At 37.1% G+C, this 20,422-nt stretch overlaps 4 protein-coding genes across 4 annotated transcripts in view; 3 read left to right on the top strand and 1 right to left on the bottom strand.

The window, feature by feature from the left end:
- Positions 1 to 20,422, top strand: part of LOC134746188 (inositol hexakisphosphate kinase 1) — a 356,169-nt gene that overhangs the window by 321,104 nt on the left and 14,643 nt on the right. The gene's annotated exons all lie outside the window — the stretch shown is intronic.
- LOC134745790 (uncharacterized) lies at positions 1,042 to 8,916 on the top strand. Its single transcript, XM_063679877.1, has 3 exons — positions 1,042 to 1,205; positions 2,508 to 2,638; positions 8,615 to 8,916. The coding sequence occupies exons 1-3, from the start codon at positions 1,147 to 1,149 to the stop codon at positions 8,812 to 8,814; spliced, it is 390 nt and encodes a 129-aa protein (XP_063535947.1). The 5' UTR covers positions 1,042 to 1,146; the 3' UTR covers positions 8,815 to 8,916.
- Positions 12,030 to 20,422, top strand: part of LOC134746183 (glutathione hydrolase 1 proenzyme-like) — a 59,991-nt gene continuing 51,598 nt past the window's right edge. The window contains exon 1 of the mRNA XM_063680503.1: positions 12,030 to 12,529. The gene's annotated coding sequence lies outside the window, so the exon portion shown is untranslated. The remainder of the gene's footprint in view (positions 12,530 to 20,422) is intronic.
- On the bottom strand, positions 16,020 to 20,376 carry LOC134745868 (uncharacterized). Its single transcript, XM_063679962.1, has 2 exons — positions 18,708 to 20,376; positions 16,020 to 16,027 (listed from the first exon to the last, which is right to left on the bottom strand). Exons 1-2 carry the CDS (start codon positions 20,374 to 20,376, stop codon positions 16,020 to 16,022), a joined length of 1,677 nt encoding a protein of 558 aa, XP_063536032.1.

The raw sequence follows: 20,422 nt of genomic DNA, 5'->3' as shown, positions 1-20,422 counted from the left end.
AAAAATGTTTAAAAATATATTAAAAACAGCTTGAATGATCAATTTGAAGAAATTGATCCATGCAATCTAAAAATCAAACAAGTGACGTTTAGCAACTGTCAGCCTATGGAAGGAAAAGAACCTTCATGTATAAAAAAGTGACCGTATAAAACAATAAATAGGCGGCGCCACCATACACTGAAGTACCTAGCCATACACCTAGTATTTTATATAGATGTGCACCCGTACGACCGTGAGGGACAGAACATATGCAATGCGACAAAAATAAAAACACGTTTTAACATTCCTAACAACATACCAGAAACAACCTACGTAATTTGGTCGGGTTATTTGCTGCCCCTCCCTCATTTTATGTCTACATTATTATACCTCTATGGTTCATGTCATAGAGTCTCCTATATATTACAATACTCTTTGGTCTCAGAGCCTACCTAGCACTACCTAGCGCCACCGGTGAGATTAGAAACTATTATTTACAGCTAAAAGCTGGTCACTTTTGCAACAATTCTGCCATAAGAGATTGGCATCCTTTCTATACCATCCATATAACACACTTTGTCATTACAGATGCCATGCAGAGTTAGCTTGGTCCGACTTTCCCTACATTCTCTTTCTTGCGAAAAATGTAAATAAGGCATCGTAGTAAAAATAGCAATTTAGAATATGCTTATATGTCAAACAGTTTCATTAAAAATCTCCTCTTTAGATATCAGCTAAAAACTTGAAGGATTTACGCTAAAAACAAAGTAACAAAGAGCCTAAAATGTTGTACCCTTTTTACTTGGTGATTTTTTTGTTTTTACTAAACATATTAGAGCTATAGTTTGTCAAAGGACTGTCTCATTTCAAACATAGACAGAGAGAATCATACTATCTTTGTCTTACACTAGTACCTACTACGAGCACCCAAAAGAAAAGGATGAATATAGTTTTTTTGTTCATTTACTGACAATTTGGTTTGACTAACTATACTTTTTCGAGCACGTATATATTCTCTTTGCGTTTCCTTTGAAGTTCAAACGAGTTACAAAATAAACACTGCCCGAAAAATAGTGCAATATATAAAATCTACAAAAAAAGACACATTTGTCACTTTTCCACGTTTTTATGGATTTTTTATAGTGTTTTGAAGCAGAAATACTTAATATGGACGTAATGGGATACACTGTTTTACAAGAGGAGTCATTACCTGGCTTCCTAAAAGGGTAAGTGTGAATTACGGAATCCGTTTACTTATGTATGTAGGTATATTACCAAAGAAGGGGAGGAAGATCTCTGATGTGTAATGATAATGATAATTTGGACGTCAGCAATATCAATTTCGTTATATCAAGTTTTATGCAACCCTGAATTTAATTTAGTAAAGTGCGGGTCCAGCACTTTGTCCATCATTCGTGACTTTTGTATTTCTTTAAGACAATGATATATACATACATACATTTTTAACTCTACTGTTATGTAATGTATGACGTGCTAAGTGTAATGTATAGGGTGGACCAAAAAAATTTAAAAAAGACTTGGTCTACCCTATATATTACATGGTCAATAAATTATCTTATCTAATGGCATAAATGTTTATAAATCCCAATAATAATAAAAATGTATATATATATATATATATACCTAAACTTTTACATGCCTACCTATTTTATAATAATTCCAATTTTCGCTCGGGGTACCTTAATCAAGATTTGGCGTAGAATCTAATTTCTAATTACAGGACTGATTTTTTTACTTCTAAGTCAATGGGAAACCCAGATCTTATGCAAATGAGGCTTTTCAAACATGGAACAAAATATGTATCGTCATTACCATTACTCATATTTTGCCATCTTACTTTGTCTTTATTTTAGCGATATTCCTGGTTACGAACAAACAATATTTCTCTCAGTAAAAAAAATGTGAATTGCGACTATTACGAGTAGGTATGAGGAATTACCAACGAAGGATATTCCCAAGAATTTTTAATGACCACTCAGTCATTTTTCTTACTCGGTGAACTAGGTAGCCAAAACTTGTTTGAAAATCATAAAACTTTTTTAAAATTATAAGCTTTTATATTTTTCAATTATGGACAACTGTCGCATGTCGCCTTTATTTAGGTATAGCGTATGAAATGTATTTTAGGTGTCTGTACCGTAGTAAATACGCATTTTCGAAACGCTTTGCATACTATAGTATGAAAAATGCCTCGGCAGAAATGAGTGCCTTTCATCCCTTGGTTAACAATCTACTATTGTTTAACAGATTAAGGCCCGAGCCGAAAAAATCGGCTCATAAAATTCATACTATACAAGACAAGTGCTTGTGATCCAAAGCAGTCGGCTGCACCAATGAGGCACTGCAATTTGTAACATTTTGACGAGGAACCACAAATTTATTGATTATCATAACGTTGTAATTTCATTCCATCAAAGTCTGCTCTTTGTAGTTCTGTATACCTACCTACTCGTACGTATTTCCCGCTTTAACAGCCCATGTTAACTTCACATAACACCCGTTGACAGGAGACCGCAGATGGCCACGTGCCTGGCGTGTGCCGGAGCACTGCTCATGATCACCGCTCTGTCGATAACTATCGGCATCTTCATCGGGTACACGTACTGCTACATCGAACACAAGTCTGGAGTTATAAACGGTAAATGGGCCATTTTATGTATTTAAAGTTGTACACTAGTGTAACCAACACTTCTTTTTCAAATTTGGGGAATTTCATGTTAATTAATGTCATTAACGGGTTTAACGCGATTAAATTTCATTATTTTACCTTTTTTCCTACGTTTCACCTAGGTTGTAGTGTTGCGTGTCGTGCCGTGGACAATAAACATTAAACAGAAAGGGGTAGACAATAGTAAAACACAATAGTTATTTTGTGCAACAAGAGAGGAAAGTTGGTTTTTCTTGCGAGTGTTTATTTTGAGTCCCGAGAAAGCGAAAGATGCTATAATCAAGCTAAGTTAGAATCTTGAGCGTAACGAGTGTTACGATATTTGAAAGGTAAAAGATAGTTTTAAACAACAATTAACGAATCAAATGTTTATTGTACAAAATATTCAACTATTTAAAGCAAACACATAAATATTCAAAATATCACCAACCTTACGCGAAGACGTCTCGTTCCCCAAGTGTCAACTGTCAACCGTGACCTACCGGTTGTAACGTAGCCATTCGTTTTTTTGGATTTAGCTAGCACAGTGTTGCCAGTGCAATATTAATAGTCACGTTACAGTCGGCCATCCTTCAGGAACGAGTCTCTTCGTTCTAGATTTTATTCTAATTTTTACAAGTACGCTCCAATCACAATATCACGTAAATTGATCTAAAGATTACAATATAACCTATCTAAGATTATAACGTTAATTCATATATCAATTCAATATTTTATACAAGTTCACAGAATCCTAAATCAAAAGATCACTGTAATTATAGTCATAAAGTAAGAGAGCTATTCCTCACAACTACCTCACTGTCATGACTGCGATGTTTGGAACCACTCCTGGGCGGTGAGTTCGTACACCAATCATGCCCGATTCCAGACACCCTCACTAAGTGTGGAAGTTACTTCCTTCACAACCACACAATCATTTATGGATATGATTGAGCCACTCCTGGGCGACGAGTTCATACGCCAATCCTGCCCGATTCAATCATTCCTCCCTATTCATCATTATATCATCATATAATCATCAAGTCACAAATTTATGCAGTTTGAGCCACTCCTGGGCGGCGAGTTCATACGCCAATCATGCCCGGCTCAAACATCGCTTACTATCCTTTGTTTTTACAAATATCACGTATAAAGATTACAAGACTCACTTAATCAATAGACATTCGTGGAATTTGAGCCACTCCTGGGCGACAAGTTCATATGCCAATCATGCCCGACTCAAATAACACTAATTCAAAATAACTATATTTACTATTCAATTAAATTTATAGGTCGGTACATTTACATTTTATCAATCAGTGCATCATATTAATCACAGTCAAGTCCGTATATTTTGCGATAGTGAAGATGGCTATTCATTATGATACTAGATTTTCACTTTAATTTTAGACATAATAAGATATTATTTCTCTAATGAACAGTAGAATCACTCCTTAGGTGGATTTTCTTTCATTTTTGTACAATGTAGAGAATCGTGACCAATAAAGTTACAAGTAGTACACTTTAATAAGGGTTTGGGACATTTAAAGCTAGGATGTCCCACGCCCTGACAATTAAAGCACTTAATAATTTCCTTCTGGCTATTACTTTTAGATGCGCTACCGTTAACATCACTAGGCTTTAATGAATAACTATTCGTGTTACCTAGACGACTATCGCGGTTCATATTACTTGCATTATCTAATTGATTTTTATTATTAGATTTTATAGTTTTAAAGAACTCAAGTACATCTTCAGGCCTGTCAAATTTAGCTGCTTGGGCGCCTACGCACACACCTCTGTCATCAATTGCGTAAAGTAAACAGTCCACAGCTTGCTTTCCAAATATCTTACATCTATTCAAAAGATTAATCTTTGCAAAGTAATACATCTCAAATGATTCCTCAGGGTGTACCCGTCTATTAAGCATATCAGTTAATAATTCAGCGTAATTTTCAGTGGCTGGAAATGATTCTCTTAATAATTCTTTCCACTCAGACCATGTATGCTTAATTGAGGGTAGACCCTGATACCAGGTCTTCGCAATTCCAGTAAGTTTTGGCAGGGCGTAGTGAATCGTTTGTTTATCGTTCCAGTTATAAATTTCTGAGCATTCCTCAACTTTATCGAGCCAGACATTTACTGTCTGCTCTTTTGACATAGGGTCAAACTCGGGTATGACATTATTTAAACTCGAGCCAGAAAACGATTCACTATGCCCAGTCTTTGATTTTAATAATTTTACAAAGTCATCAAAAAAACTTGATGTTGATTTATGCTTCTCATTTCTATTTCCATCTAAGTCAGGGCAACGATCACGAGTATGACGGCTGTTTCGTGGCGTATTTTTGCTTCGGGCTTGACCACGAGAGGCACGCAAAGATGGTAAAGAACACACTTCACGCTCGTAGTTTATTCGTGAACGTTTACAACGTACCTCACTTTCAAGAATCTTGAGCTGTTCCCTTTTTCGTATGAGCTCCCGCTCTCGCTCTCGCAGTGATTCAGCGCTGTCGACGCTCGAACTTCGGCGACGACTGCAGCTACGGCTAGGCCTCGTTCGCGAAGCACGATCATCACGACGACTGCGACTGCGACTTGGCCGTGTCAATGAGTTGCGGGGTCTGCGTAGGCTGCGGCTGCGGGTATGTCGCGTACGCTCACTCCGATCATCACAGCGACTGCGCCCACGGCTGCGTCGCGAGCCTCCAGGCCGATGTGTTTCAGTATCTTCGTCACTCATTTTCTGAAACTCAGGTACATATATGTCAGCTCTTGAAAGTTAGAAATCCTTAACACAATGAAATTAACAGAACATAAAAGTCAGTGGAATCAATCATTCGGTCTAATGTTAGATAAATTTACGTCGGAATACGACAATTAATTACTCATGTATTTCAATTATTATTAATGAGGGTAAGTCACAAAAATCACGTTGTTGTAAAGTTATCTTTTCCCTTTTTTTATCCATATTGATCCAATTCATGGCTGTTTATTTTCACGATTTATTGTACATAATGTATATAAATATATTTATTCTTTCTATAGGTAACTATATTTTTGTATTTTATAGATATTTGAAGTAATAAAAAAACAAAAATGATCAACCGTTTGTCTTTAATCCATGTTCATCTGCTTCAAAATGTATTATTATTATTACTAAAAACATAAAATTCATATAATAATGTCAGTTCTTTAATATTTCACTTATATTTTAGCAATAACTCGCTGTTTTTAAAAAAAAATGATGTTGGTAGGATTTCAATTTGAAATCCATATACATCAGTTCACTGACGGATTATTTTTAAAATAAACAGTACTTACGATGTCTAAATATTAAAATTATTTCTATTTTCACTAATATTTTTAGTATAGCTAATCGTTTTTTATTTAATTTGAATTCAATAACGTTCGAGCTAGTGGCGTGGTACGTACGAAAAGTTTGTTTATTTTTTTCGCAACGATCCCTACTTCTGATATGTTACGATATTTGAAAGGTAAAAGATAGTTTTAAACAACAATTAACGAATCAAATGTTTATTGTACAAAATATTCAACTATTTAAAGCAAACACATAAATATTCAAAATATCACCAACCTTACGCGAAGACGTCTCGTTCCCCAAGTGTCAACTGTCAACCGTGACCTACCGGTTGTAACGTAGCCATTCGTTTTTTTGGATTTAGCTAGCACAGTGTTGCCAGTGCAATATTAATAGTCACGTTACACGAGGGACTCAAAAACACGAGATGTAAAATAACTTTGCTCTCGTATTGCACATATAATTTTTCACCTCAGTAGTAATAATAATAATAATTCTCGTGAAGGCCGAGAAGGACAAGTCCAGCAAGTACCTAGACTTGGCTCACGAGATAACCGCCATGTGGGATGTTGATTCGACGATCATTGTCCCGATAGTCGTTTCGGCGAACGGTCTCATAGCGAAGAGTCTCGACCAACACCTTGAGAGACTCTCGCTGGTTGGGTCAGATGCAGAAGGCGGTGATCTTGGACACGGCGCGGATAGTCCGCCGGTTCCTCTCTCTGCGGCCCTGACCATCGGCAGCTTGGGCCCTGCCTCGCTGCTAGCGGCACCCTAGGTTAGGTTTTTTATAATGTGTTTATATGTATTTTGTATTGTTTTGTAAGTGTTTTATATTTTACTTTTATATACATATTATAAAAATCCTAACTTAAAAAAAAAGATTAATAAAGAGAAATAATAATTAATTTTTATTGCAAGTAATCATAATGTGGTTAGTAAAACTTAATTCTAAATTATGTATTAATATTTCTTAAACCTAGGGATACATCTATATCTATAAAATAAATTCGCATCTATTCACAAAAAAAGTTGTTAACTCGCAAAGAAGGCAAAATAATAAAATTGAAATACAACTACCCCCAACAAAATTAGAAATGTTTAAAAAAGACCCTTATTACCGATGCATACTTGTAGCAAACAAACTTCCCGAAAAAATTATAAACGAAATCGAAGACAATGTGTTCAAGAGGGAACTAAAAAATTTGCTTCTCAAAAAATGCTATTATTCCATAGACTAGTACCTGAAAGATGAATCTTTGCCCAAATAAAATAATAATAATTTAAATTATATAAAAATAATATTGTCTTCGGTTACCGCGATAGTTACTCATGAAATAAAACTATGAAAACGGATTATATCGCGTATATTGAATTTATAATACATCCCGACGTTTCGAACTCTTTACAGCGTTCGTGGTCAACGGGTGACACCCGAGTTTTATTTCATATATAAAAATACCTAAAATGATAATCTACATTACATTTAAATTAAATACATCTACTTATAATATTATATATTGAATGAATGGTAAATTAAATTAAATATATTTAATGCAAACTTATTAATGCTACTGTGGGAATGTATTTAACAACAAATTGTGTAATAAAGATAAAATAAATCAATACTTATATGTACCTATTGAAATAGTACCCAAATAAGTACATAATTGATTATAATAAAATAAAATAAAAATTATAATAAAATAAGTATAAAATAATATATATGCGTTATTGATATAAATGCGTTAATTTTAATTTATGTACCTAGTTATAGTTTAGTTTTAAGAAATACTTGCTGTGCCCTAACAGGGTTCATGTGTGAACGTACCCTAATGTAACATCTGTTTTGTACCACATGATAATAAGCAATAAATGAATTATGAATTATTATGAATTAAACAATTTTTGTTGTCAGCTGAGTACGGCACATGTAGCCGACTGCAGCATAGTAAGTAGGGGGAGTCCAGCCTGTCCCCTATCATCTTCATGATGATGTTGGGGCTGGCGCGCACCCGGCGCACCAGGGATGCGGCCCTCTTACGGATAGTGGCATAGAAACAATCGACCCTGGCTTCAGCGAACATCCCTGATGCGCTACAGAAGCGCGGCAGCCCCATCAACACCCGGAACGCGTTATTATACTGGACGCGGAGGTCTTCGTAGGCCCGTTTCGTATATGAAAGCCACAAAGTGCACGAGTACAGTGAGGTGCAGTAAGCTCTAAAGAGTGTCACTTTCACCTCCCTGGTACAGCGCACAAATCTGTGAGCAATCATATTCGCCCGGGCCGACAGGGCCCTCCTTTCTCTCTCTATATCTTTATCATCTTTAAGGTCTGCCGTGACTATGTGCCCAAGATATTTAAACATGTCCACCCTTTCGAGGTCTAGAGTAGTGAGAACATATATAAGGTTAAAATGTATTTCGAATTACACAAGAATAATTACAAAATACAGAGAGAAAAAAAATTGTCATAGAAGTATGAAGTGGCAGTTCATGGCCTTCACTAAATTAGAAAGCTACTCTGTTTAACTCTGAGTGTCGAAAGTAGGCTTGTTCGAGCTGCTGAGGTGAAAATAACTATTTCAATATACTTGTATATTTCACATTTATAGGAAACTGACAAAAGACTTTTGTTGCAGCAAATATCACACGCACCAACGTAAAAATCATCCCGATGCACTCATTCGAGTATCACGACAATAAAACCAGGACCATCAACGATGCCATTCTGAACAACTGCTTCATCTCCAAACTCCTGAGGGTCAGTGGTCTGCGAGAGGCACCAGTTCTATCCTGGTCAGAACAGACAGAGAAAAAGCTGATTGAGACCACTGCCTGAATGTAATATTTCAAAAAACAACCAGTTTGTAATCGGTTGTCTTGGTTGTAATCGTTGTGGATTTGAACCGTTATTAAAGTAGCAACGCTACGAGGTATGTAATGAGTGTGCTGTTTATATTTTTTTTGGCTAGTTAATCGTTGTTAGTTATTTTTATAAGTAAGTAATTTAACAAATCTGTGCATTGCTGCATCAACGTTTAGGCTTATTAAAAAAACATACATCACCTTGCCAACGAGATGTAGGATATATGACAACCCGCAATAATGGTGTAGAGTAATACTCAGCAATGCTGCTCGCGGCTTAACATTTTACAAGTAAGGGCCGATACAGACGGACTGCAACCCGACTGCAACTTGTATGGGAACAGACGGACAGTGGAGTCTTAGTAATAGGGCCCCGTTTTAAGGTACGGAACCCTAAAAAGGTGTGCTACGGTAAGCATATTTAGCCACTTTCGTTTCACTATCTGTTTGATGCTGATTGTAACGCAGCGTACTACGTAGGCGAACAACACGCGAACGCGCAGCGAAGCGATGCGGCGCGGGTTGAATCAATCCTTTGATACCTATAGATAAGAAGTGTCCTACGTGGGCGATCTCGTTGCGAACGCGAAAGCCGTGGGCCCGCCGCGCCGCTTCGTTTCACGTTCACGAGTTGTTCGCTACGTAAGACGCGGCGTAATAATAATTATACAACTCCGTCCCGACGCCAGCCACTCGTACAAGTTCAAGGATGATTAGATTGATTAGTGAACTGCTAAATCATTGCCGAAAAGGAAACATCGTTCGGTTAAAAATAATGATGCGTAATGCTATGTAGGTGGTCTAATAATCAATCATAAGCTATGACTAATAAAAAAGTGGTTCAAAATATTTTAGCCGGTAACCACTTCCTATTATTTGTATTTTTAAGCAAACCTCAACAATTCGTTAATGACGATGATGACATTGATGACACTTGGAAAAGGCACGATGTGTTGTAAAATTTATTCAGCAATAAGGCCCAAGGGCTCGTTTACAAGTCAATACAACATATACAGTGACATCGTATAGTGAGATAGTGACATGAAATAGTTATTTGTGCAACAAGAGAGGAAAGTTGGATTTTCTTGCGAGTGTTGATTTTGAGTCCCGAGAAAGCGAAAGATTCTAAGTTAGAATCTTGAGCGTGGCGAGGGACTCAAAAACACGAGATGTAAAATAACTTTGCTCTCATGTTGCACATTTTACACATATAATTTTTCACCTCAGTGAGAACATATTAAAGGTTAAAATGTATTTCGAAATACACAGAATAATACAGAAAAAAAACGAATTTGTAATTGAAGTATGAAGTGGCAGTTCATGGCCTTCAATAAATTAAAAAGCTAATTTGTTTCACTCCCTGGAGTGAGGAAAGTCGCACTTGCGTCACTCCAGGGAGTGACGAAAGTAGGCTTGTTCGAACTGCTGAGGTGAAAAATACATAGCAACATTTATAAATACAACAGCTAAAGGCTGCGTTTCAACCAGATATGTGCGAGAATGCGTTGCGAGGGATGTGTTTATTAAGAACCAATACTATCACTTCATTTGTTTTGATGTGTGATTCTATTGGTTCTTAAAAACACATCCCTCGTAACGCATCCCCGCACAGCTCTGGTAGATACGCAGCCTTATACCTGGGTAAACATTATATTATAATAATCTTAAAATAAATAACTAATACAATATAACAGAGATCTATAAATCTCTATGGTAAATAAAACATTAAATTTGGAGCTGCAAAAGGTAGTCCTGGCGGTTCACCCCGAAATTTATTAAAATGCTGCAAATGGTGTTAAAGTGGTGTTAAAGATATGAAAATCGGCAATTTGACTCGAAGCACAAAAAAAAGGAGAGGAGTTACAATAAAATAAATTAAAAAAAAAGTAAATTTTACTTTACTTTAGTTATGACGTCATCTTTTTTTGTATAGAAAAAAAATCATTTTTGTTCAGAAACCAATCGTGTGTGCAAATGAAATAGCATTCGCAACGCGTTACCGACTTATCGTATTGTATTGTAGATGGTATATAAATAGGGGAAACAGCATGATTTTGTTTTTGTGGGTTTTCCCTCTTGCCCGACTTTAATTATAAGAGTTATAATTTTAGCAGTCTCTATTTGTAGGTGTATTTACGTCGTGTGTTCCGCTGCAGCGTCAAAACTACTCAGCCGATTTTGGTAAATGAGTCTTTATGATGCGGGTGAAATAGACATTTTTTACAGATTTTAACTTTCACGATTAGATCTGTCCACGTGTACTTAGTTTTATTAAATTAGTAAGTAAGTAAATACATTTACGACATAATCTTACTCTAAAATTATATGTATATTTTGTTGTCAATATTTATATTACAAAGACGTCGTTTTTACCAAGTCACAAGGCTTAATATGCCATAGCAAAAGGATTAAACACACGATCCCTGATAACAATGTACTTGATACTGGCTTTGAACAATGGGAGTCGTGGAAACGATCTAACGATCTGAGCTCTGAGTAAAGAACAAATTTCGGTAACATACTACGGTTCCTTTCAAATTAAAACCATATTCTAATAACTTTTATCATATTTGTTAGTTTTAATACTTTTAATGGGCGTTCAAATTTGATGAAATAAATACCTACTTAATTATAATGTCTCCATACAAGGCTTAGTGAGTCAAATGGATTTATTTAAAGTATTTTTAGACTCTGCTAATCGAACAATTCAATGGAGTCGAACAATGTGCGCAGTCATGCAGTATCCAATGGATTTGCCTGAGTATGCCATTTATTATGTTGTAGGTTGTAGGTACAGTCACGGAATAACCCTAACAAGTCAAAAACACATAACATATTATATTATTTGCTGTTTGAAGTGTAACGCAGCGTACTACGTAGGCAAACAACACGCGAACGCGAAGCGAAGCGATGCGGCGCGGGGTGAATCAATCCTTTGATACCTATAGAAGTGTCCAACGTGTTGCGATGCAACTGCGAACGTGAATGCCGCGTTCGCGAGTTGTTCGCTTACGTAAGACGCTGCGTAACAAAAACTGTTTGCGTTTATATGCCTAATAATTGTAAGTATTTACTCTTAGCGAGTAAATACTTACAGTAAAGACAAAGAGGCATTAACTCCATACTCCATCTAGATATCAATTTCGCTTAAATTGAAACTAACAACAAATTCGCAATAAAACCATACTAAAACCAAACAATTTGTTTACAGAAAGCATTATAATTACCATCTTATCCACAAATTAAACCAGAAGTTATAACAACCACGAGCACAATAATCTATAATCGGGAGGATAAAACGTGTTCCAAGTTTTTGCTGGTCCCGCTGATCCCTAAAAGGATGCGTATAAAATTTTCTACTAGTTAGTGGGCCGGTCCCGCCGCGGCGTCACGACTGATCGCGCGCACCGCGCAGGCCCCGACGCGCACGCGCACTCCCTACGCTCACTAATTTACAAATTAAATCCCTTTATCGATTACCGATTCTTATAAATTCATATTTAAAACAAACATTTAGTTCCCTATTCTTTGATCATGTCATGTGTTATGAAATTTGAAACAAGAGTGCTTTCTTTAAAGAGTTGTGTGTTTTTTTCAAAAGCGTTTTGACCGTGGATTGGTCTTGGTGCTGGTTTAATTTGATGTGGTTCGCGTTGCACACGTGAATGGTTTCTCTGATAAGAACGCAGGTAATGCCTAGGTTTTATGTTCATATCGAAGTCAAGTTTGTCGTTGTTGGGTACGACAAACTATATTATGAATATACATGGCTAATAATGAATGAAGATATCGATGTTAAACATGTCTTTCTTTGCTTATTCTTGAAAAAGTAATGTAATGAAATTATTTGTTTGATATTCTTGCAAGATTATATGCTGATTATACTTGATAAATAGTAGGTAAACACGTGCAAGAGTTTATTAACAACAATGCACAAAATACAGTTTTAGTTACCAAACAACTTTCTTCTTCGTTAGCAGTATTTTAAGTAGGTATACTAGTACCTAAACTCGTACGTGCAAGTACATAATATATTTCTATAAACTGTATACTCTTTCATGTTATTTTTTTTCTCCCTTATCTCTACTATAGCTAAAGATGAATGATGTAATGATACAGAAAAAGAGAAAGGACAATATAATACATTAAATAAATACAACCTACCTAATTACATAAGTGATAGTGCACTCCCTTATGGGAGGTTTATTTCGGGTCTGAACTATATTCCCTTGGGACCCGGAAACCGCTTTCAACTTTTAGTATGTTGTTTGGCATGGTATTGGGTCTCTAAAACTGCAGGGAGACAGCGGCGCCGGCCATCTACTTCAGCGGAGTGACGTCATCAAAATGACTCCCGCCTCGTTGCGAATATTGCATATTGCACCCAAACTATGCATTGCACATACACGTGTGTGGTATTAAATCACTTGACAACAAAAAAGATGATTTGTCCTTTGGTTAAAAGACTTGGTAAGTTGACTGATTATAGTCATCGTGTACAATTTCTGGAAATACCTTTTGGCTATAAAAAGGTCAAGGAATAAAGCGTTTATAATAATGATGCTAATTTATTAATGAATGCTATTTATTGCATTATGAATGGAAGTAACATGTTACAATAAAATGGTGAGTCGCGTTACTCTTGCTTTGAAACAACCTACTTCATAGGTTATTACAATTTCAGCTACGCGAGCTATTAGTTTCTTATCTATGAAGAATAATTTTAGTTGACTACAACTGAAGGAAGTACTACGTGCCTATATACTTTTTTGATGTTTATTTTATTGATGATAACTAAACTCTCGGACCATAGTTACGGGAAATCCTGTTTGGGCCAATTAATTAATCAAATAGAACATGACATTGTCTTCAAGGCTACTTTTATCACAAAATCTTGCCATCGTGATCTCCTCATCCATTAATTAATGTTTAGTAAACTTACGTCAGTTTATATGGATTAGACATAGACGTAACTGAACATAAGACATTTATTTATAATATTTTAAATATTACACGTCAAATCATAAAACATTCAAATTCGTTATTATACACGGCAGCTACAATATCAGTTATTCAATTAATGTATTAATTTGGATATATTATATTAATATTAATAAATTTAATTTATACATTGTTAGGTAGGTCAAAAAAAAATTTTATGTCATAGAAAGAGCACTCCAAATGCCGTTTTCTTAAAAATATTTGGGTACTATCCAAATTCTTTATCTCCAGGATCTGAGTCTCGGAGCTTGGTGTGCTACATGTGTCATGATTTTAGGTACCCTCCCATAGATAATGGACCAGCCAAAATGTATGAAACAGTCAAAATTTTTTTCGCGATTTCGGGGCAGGGACCGGACAACCCTTTCCGCGATAAAACCCTTTCAATGGGCGACACTTAAACACGGCTAACACATTGAAAGACTTTCCCTTTTGAACTGCAAGCCCATTCATACCCCTACCTTTGACTAACCCTTACCGAAAAGCTAACCAAAAATAAGGCTAGCCCTTAATAAGGGTTACCCTTATCTTTAAGCGCTTTTTATAAAGGTTTCCCTTTGCGTGAAAGAGACAGGATTAGTATATATCTACGGTAGTGTATGAAAAGGAAAGAAAATACGTGCCTAGTCAAAGAACGCCGCCGTCGCCGCCGACGATCGCTCGGATTCGAAGTAATGTGTGCTTTATGAACAAGGTAGACGACTTAAATTAGCACGCTTATATGCTAAAAGTGAAGCCCTTTATAAGGCTAACCCTTATAAGCAATATGCAAGGTGTTGGTGACCGGATGATAAGGGTTTTGTAAGGGTATTTGGGCTACCGATTACTCAAATGTGGTAGCTTTATATAAGGGTTTTTAAAAGCAAAACAAAGGGTTTCGTCAGGCAAAGGGTATGGTGAGTTAAGCCTTATGCAATACCCTTATAAAACCCCGATAAGGGATAGCGGGCCGGTCCCTGTTTCGGGGTTGGTCCCATAGTCAAACTTGCTCAGTATAATCCCAAAATCTCCCTGGCAACGGGAATACACTTATTTCTTAGCCACCGTGTATATTATGATGTTTTCACGGCGTTGCGTCGATCGCGTCACCTTGACGTAACTGGCTCAGTCACTGCACTCGGACGCAACAAGGAATATATTGAGCATCCTAGAATGCGATATATGCTGTATAACTGTACAATTAAGGAAGTTCTTGTGACATTTTCTCGTATTCGTAAAATAAAATAAAACTTTATTTACAAAAAAATATAGCATGAACTATGTAAATAGGTATGAAAAACCGGCCAAGTGCGAGTCGGACTCGCGCACCGAGGGTTCCGTACTTTTTAGTATTTATTGTTATAGCGGCAACAGAAATACATCATCTGTGAAAATTTCAACTGTCTAGCTATCACGGTTCATGAGCAGCCTGTTGACAGACGGACAGACGGACAGCGGAGTCTTAGTAATAGGGTCCCGTTTTTACCCTTTGGGCACGGAACCCTAATAAAAATGAAACCTAACATCAGTTAGGGTATGCACAATAGACAATATAATGCAAGCGTACGTAGGGATTAGAGGCACTTTCAATGTGGTGCATTTTCTCCTGTCCGATAAGTGATAACAAAAATAAGAAAGTTTTAAAATGAAATACTAGAAATTGTAAATTTCTTACATAACCAATTCGGTAAAAACATGGGGAAATGTGCATAAATGCAGAACCCTCTACTCACTTTACCAGTCTACCTATGTATAAAATGTAAACCTTATGTTTTAGTATTTGCCTAAGCCGGTCGTATCGTATCGTACCCTTGACTTCTACGATGGATGGTTACTTGATAGTCCCAAACCGGTTCGGTTCTATTTTATACATAGACATAGATATAACTTGCTATATTTGGCTTTAGTACAATACGGGTGTAATTTTATGTAGTGGTTATTTATAACTAGATCGATATTGACGTTAATATTGTTATTTAGTGTTTTAAAATATCAATAGATGGGTAATAGTGCTGTATTTACTTTATACAATGAATTTACTTGGAGATAATAGTAGCATATAAAAAATACTAGTGTTATAGCTTTATTGTTATAGCTGGTAGGTAGAAGAATATACTTACTGTAAAAGTAATCCCATAGGTGCTAAATGGTATTTGTTTTACTGACGAATATTTACAATCAAATCAGATTAAGTAGGTATTACCTATCTAAAATTTGACACACATTTAACAGTAAAAGTATAAAGTCAAATTTTGAACGGATGGTTTAAAGGTGGTGGTTTGTTATATTTATTTGCGTATTTATTTTTGCGGTGGGAGGGTGGGAACATTCATTGCATGTAAAAAATACGCAAGTAAGTATAACGGGTTAGCACTGATTCTAGCACGTTATCTTTTTGCGGATTAGCAAAGTAACGTTTGGCATTAAATGAAATGAATTTCCGCAAAGTAACGCCTGATTCTATTCTTTATTCAAATTTGGTACACATAATTATGTAAGTCTGTGACTCAAAGATGGACGAAAAGATTATAAGTTTTTTAAGAAAATAGGAGAAAAAATATTAGTTATTATCATTCCCCTTATATATTTGTGCGGAAAACACAGATAATGTCGTGCATCTCTCGCACGACTTTCACTTAATTCGCTATTTGGTGCATATCAGTGTGAACAATCTTCAAGATCGTATCAAACTAACATCAAAACCGTAACAAGTTGGTAAATTGGAATCGTGCTCCGGGTCAACATTTTTAGGATGGTAAAACTGAAATTTTGATGAAAATGCTTATGAATAGTAAAATAGAAAGAAAAGAAAGAAGAAAGAAAGAAAAAAGAAAGAAGAAAGAAAGAAAATACTTTTATTTAGAATCCCCGGCAAGCTTGGCAGAATTGCACCTTCCCATACAAACGTAGTTCCGTTCTCATTTTAAAACTACGTGTTGGATTGTAATGAAACTTTGCACATACAATGACATGAGCACATGAGGTATATCTAGGTCTGTAATTAGTTTATATAGCTCCAGTTCATAAAACAAACGAAATAGAACAAAAACGAGTTTTGTATGAAAAACTTAAATTCGCTGTATTTTTTTAACTATGGTATCTGACGCTACATACTTATTACAGACATAGATATACCTTATCCTATTGTAAATGTTTTAGAGCAATATAGCTAGTCGTTTTAAAATGAGAGCGGAACTACGTTTGTATGGAGAACCGAGCTTGCCAGAGACCCTTAATGCCACAACATAGTACATAAATAAAAAAAACATTTGGACGCTGAATAGGATCCCCAGCGGCAAACCGTGGCGTTGGTTTTCTGTGGGGTAGACGCTAGGTACTATCGATTTAACTATATATTTTGTATCTAACTGCTTAAAGATTCACACACGCTTAAGCTTATATTGTGATACATACATACATACATACATACATATAATCACGCCTATTTCCCGGAGGGGTAGGCAGAGACCACGGATTTCCACTTGCTGCGATCCTGACATACCTCTTTCGCTTCCTTCACTTTCATAACATTCCTCATACACGCTCGCCGGTTTAGGGTGCTCTTGACCTGGCCTTTCTTCAGGATTTCCCCGATCTGATCAGAGAAAGTCCGCCGAGGTCTGCCCCTTCCAACTCCCGTTTCTACCTCTCCCTTATACACTCTCTTTGTTAGCCTTCTTTCACTCATTCTTTCCACGTGTCCAAACCATCTCAACATACCTTTCTCAATTTTTGTCACTACATCTTCGTTCAGTCCACACTTTTCCCTTATCACACTGTTCCTAATTCTATCTTGTAATCTCACACCACACACACTTCTCAACGCTCTCATTTCCACTGCATTCACTTGGCTCTGATGCCTCTTCTGCCATACCCAACTTTCGCTACCATACATAAGTGTAGGCACCAGCACCCCTCTATGCACAGCCAACCGTGCCTTTTGCGACACCTTCTGGCTGCTCATAAAAGCATTAAGTGCCCCATTCACGCGATTTCCAGCACTCACTCTCCTTTCAATATCTTTATCATGCTTACCGTCCCTAGTGAATAAGGTTCCCAGATACACAAACTCTTTCACTTGTTCTACTCTTTCTTGACCAATCAAAATTTCACAGTTTGTCATATATTCTTCCTTTTCAAATACCATTACTTTCGTCTTACTTACATTAATTTTCATTCCTTTCCTTTCAAAAGATCCAAGCATTCTAGTTACCATCTCCTGCAACTCTTTACCCGATGACGCTAGCAATACCAGGTCATCAGCGTAAAGAAGACATTTGACGGGTAACCCACTCATTCTCAGCCCACATTCATCATTTCTCAAATCATGCAAACTACTGTCCATGAACAGATTAAACAGCCACGGTGACGCTACACATCCCTGCCTAACACCCTTTTCGATGCTAAACCACTCAGTGTACGACCCGTTTACTCTCACACAAGCACTGGAATCCTCATAGAGCGATTTCAGTGCCTGAATGAGACGGCCGCTCAATCCATACACCGACAGCACCGACCAAAGTTCATTCCTCACCACTCTGTCATAAGCCTTTTCCAAATCCACGAAAGCGCAATAGACCTTCTGACCTTTAGCCAAATGCTTTTCGGCTATGCATCGCAAGGAAAAGACTTGATCCGTACATCCCATACCCTTTCGGAATCCCGCTTGTGCATCCCATACTTTCTCATCGGTTTCTTTCACTACTCTTTCAATCAATATCTTTGCATACAATTTGCCGACGACGCTGAGTAAGCTAATGCCTCTGTAGTTTTTGCAATCCAGTTGTGATCCCTTTCCTTTGTAAAGAGGTACAATGACGGCCTTGCACCAGTCCCTGGGCACTTGACCGGTTCTCAAGCACATATTGAAAAGGCGGTACAACTGACTTGCTACAATGCCTTGTCCAGCTTTCAGCATCTCGACAGAAACTCTATCATATCCTGCAGCCTTTCCTGATTTCATTCCTTTCAACGCTTTCACAATTTCATCCATGCTAATACTATCTTCGTTCTCCGACACGTTCTCAATGCTTTCATTCAACTCCGAAATTGACGTGCTTGCCTCCTCTTTATCAAACAAACTTTCAAAATACTCTTTCCATCTTTCTAAGATGCATTCTTCCTCATTCACTAATCTTCCATTCTTGTCTTTTATTGACTTTAGCTCAGAACTCTGGGTGTTACCCCTGGCTAAACGAACGGACTTCCAGAAAAACTTTATATTTGTTTGGAAATCTTGAGACAGCCTTTCTTCCATTTTATCTTTCTGTTCGTCTTTCTTTCTGTCTACTAATTCCTTTACTAAAACTTTCATTCTTCTATAATCCTTTTTCGCTTCACTGACTTCGTCATATGAAGCCGTGTGATTTCTTTGGTTAGCTCTTGTGGCTAACCAATCCAACCACAACTGTTTCTTCTTACACACAGCTTCTTGCACTTCTTTATCCCACCAAACATTCTTCTCCTTTTTTCCTTTGTGCCTCTTCCTCACTCCACATACTTCACTTGCCACACTTACTACTTTATTTTTAAAACTATTCCACAATTGTTCAGTCTCACTAATCTCATCCATACCATTGAATTCGGTTTTTATTCTACTCCTATACTCATCATTTACTCCTTCTTGTTGCAAATTCTCCACTTTTATTCTTTTTAAATCGGCAGTAACTGTACAGGGTCGTTGTCTCCATCCTTTAAACAAGCCACTTAATCGGCACATTACCAGGAAGTGGTCAGTATGGATACCCGACCCTCGATACACCCTGGAGTCGATAACATTCTTCCTAATTCTTTCATCCACTATCACAAAGTCAATCATACTTTTCCTAACATTCTCCGCCTCTCGAGTGTATAGGTGAATCCATTTGTGGTCAAACATCGTGTTTGTTACACAAAGGTTCCACTCTTGGCAAATTTCTAACACGCTTCTCCCATTATCATTCACTCTCTCGTCACCGTACATTCCAAGAACCTTTTCAAATCCGTCCCTTTTTATTCCTACCCAGCCATTGAAGTCACCTAACAAAACTAATCTTTCATTACTCTTACATACTTTCAAAACCTCTCTCAGTTCATCCCAAAATATCTGCCTTTCATCCCGAACGCGCTGTGAGATACTCGCACCCCGGTCTACTGGAGCGTAAACGCCTACCAAAAATATGCGCATCATTCCCACTTTCAGTCTAATCCACATCAGTCTGGAATTCACACATTCAAATTCTCTCACACACTCAGCCATTCTTGCGGAAAGTACAACACCAACTCCCTGACAGGCGCGATCCGAACTAGGTACCCCAGACCAATACGCCGTGTAGGTTCCATGCAAGGTGGTATCGCATCCTTTCCGTTTCGTCTCATTAACACACAAAATATCAATTTTTCTCTCATCCATCATCTGCAAAACCTCATTTAATTTATCTTCCATTCCTCCTCCAACATTCAGCGTAGCAAAGCGGCTCTCCGCGAGCCGCTTGTCGCCCCCGCGAGAAACGAGACGTGACGGGTGGCGTACCACGTCGCCGCCATTCGGATGATTATTATAATTTTGAATCTCCATTGCGTTCCCACGAGTAAAAGGGATTTAAATGTCCACAACAGCAGAG

Source organism: Cydia strobilella, chromosome 12, assembly GCF_947568885.1.
Source record: "Cydia strobilella chromosome 12, ilCydStro3.1, whole genome shotgun sequence".
NCBI classification, from domain to species: Eukaryota; Metazoa; Arthropoda; class Insecta; order Lepidoptera; family Tortricidae; genus Cydia; species Cydia strobilella.
Note: the sequence above shows the minus strand (reverse complement) of the source record. Positions and strands in the feature narration are given on the sequence as shown.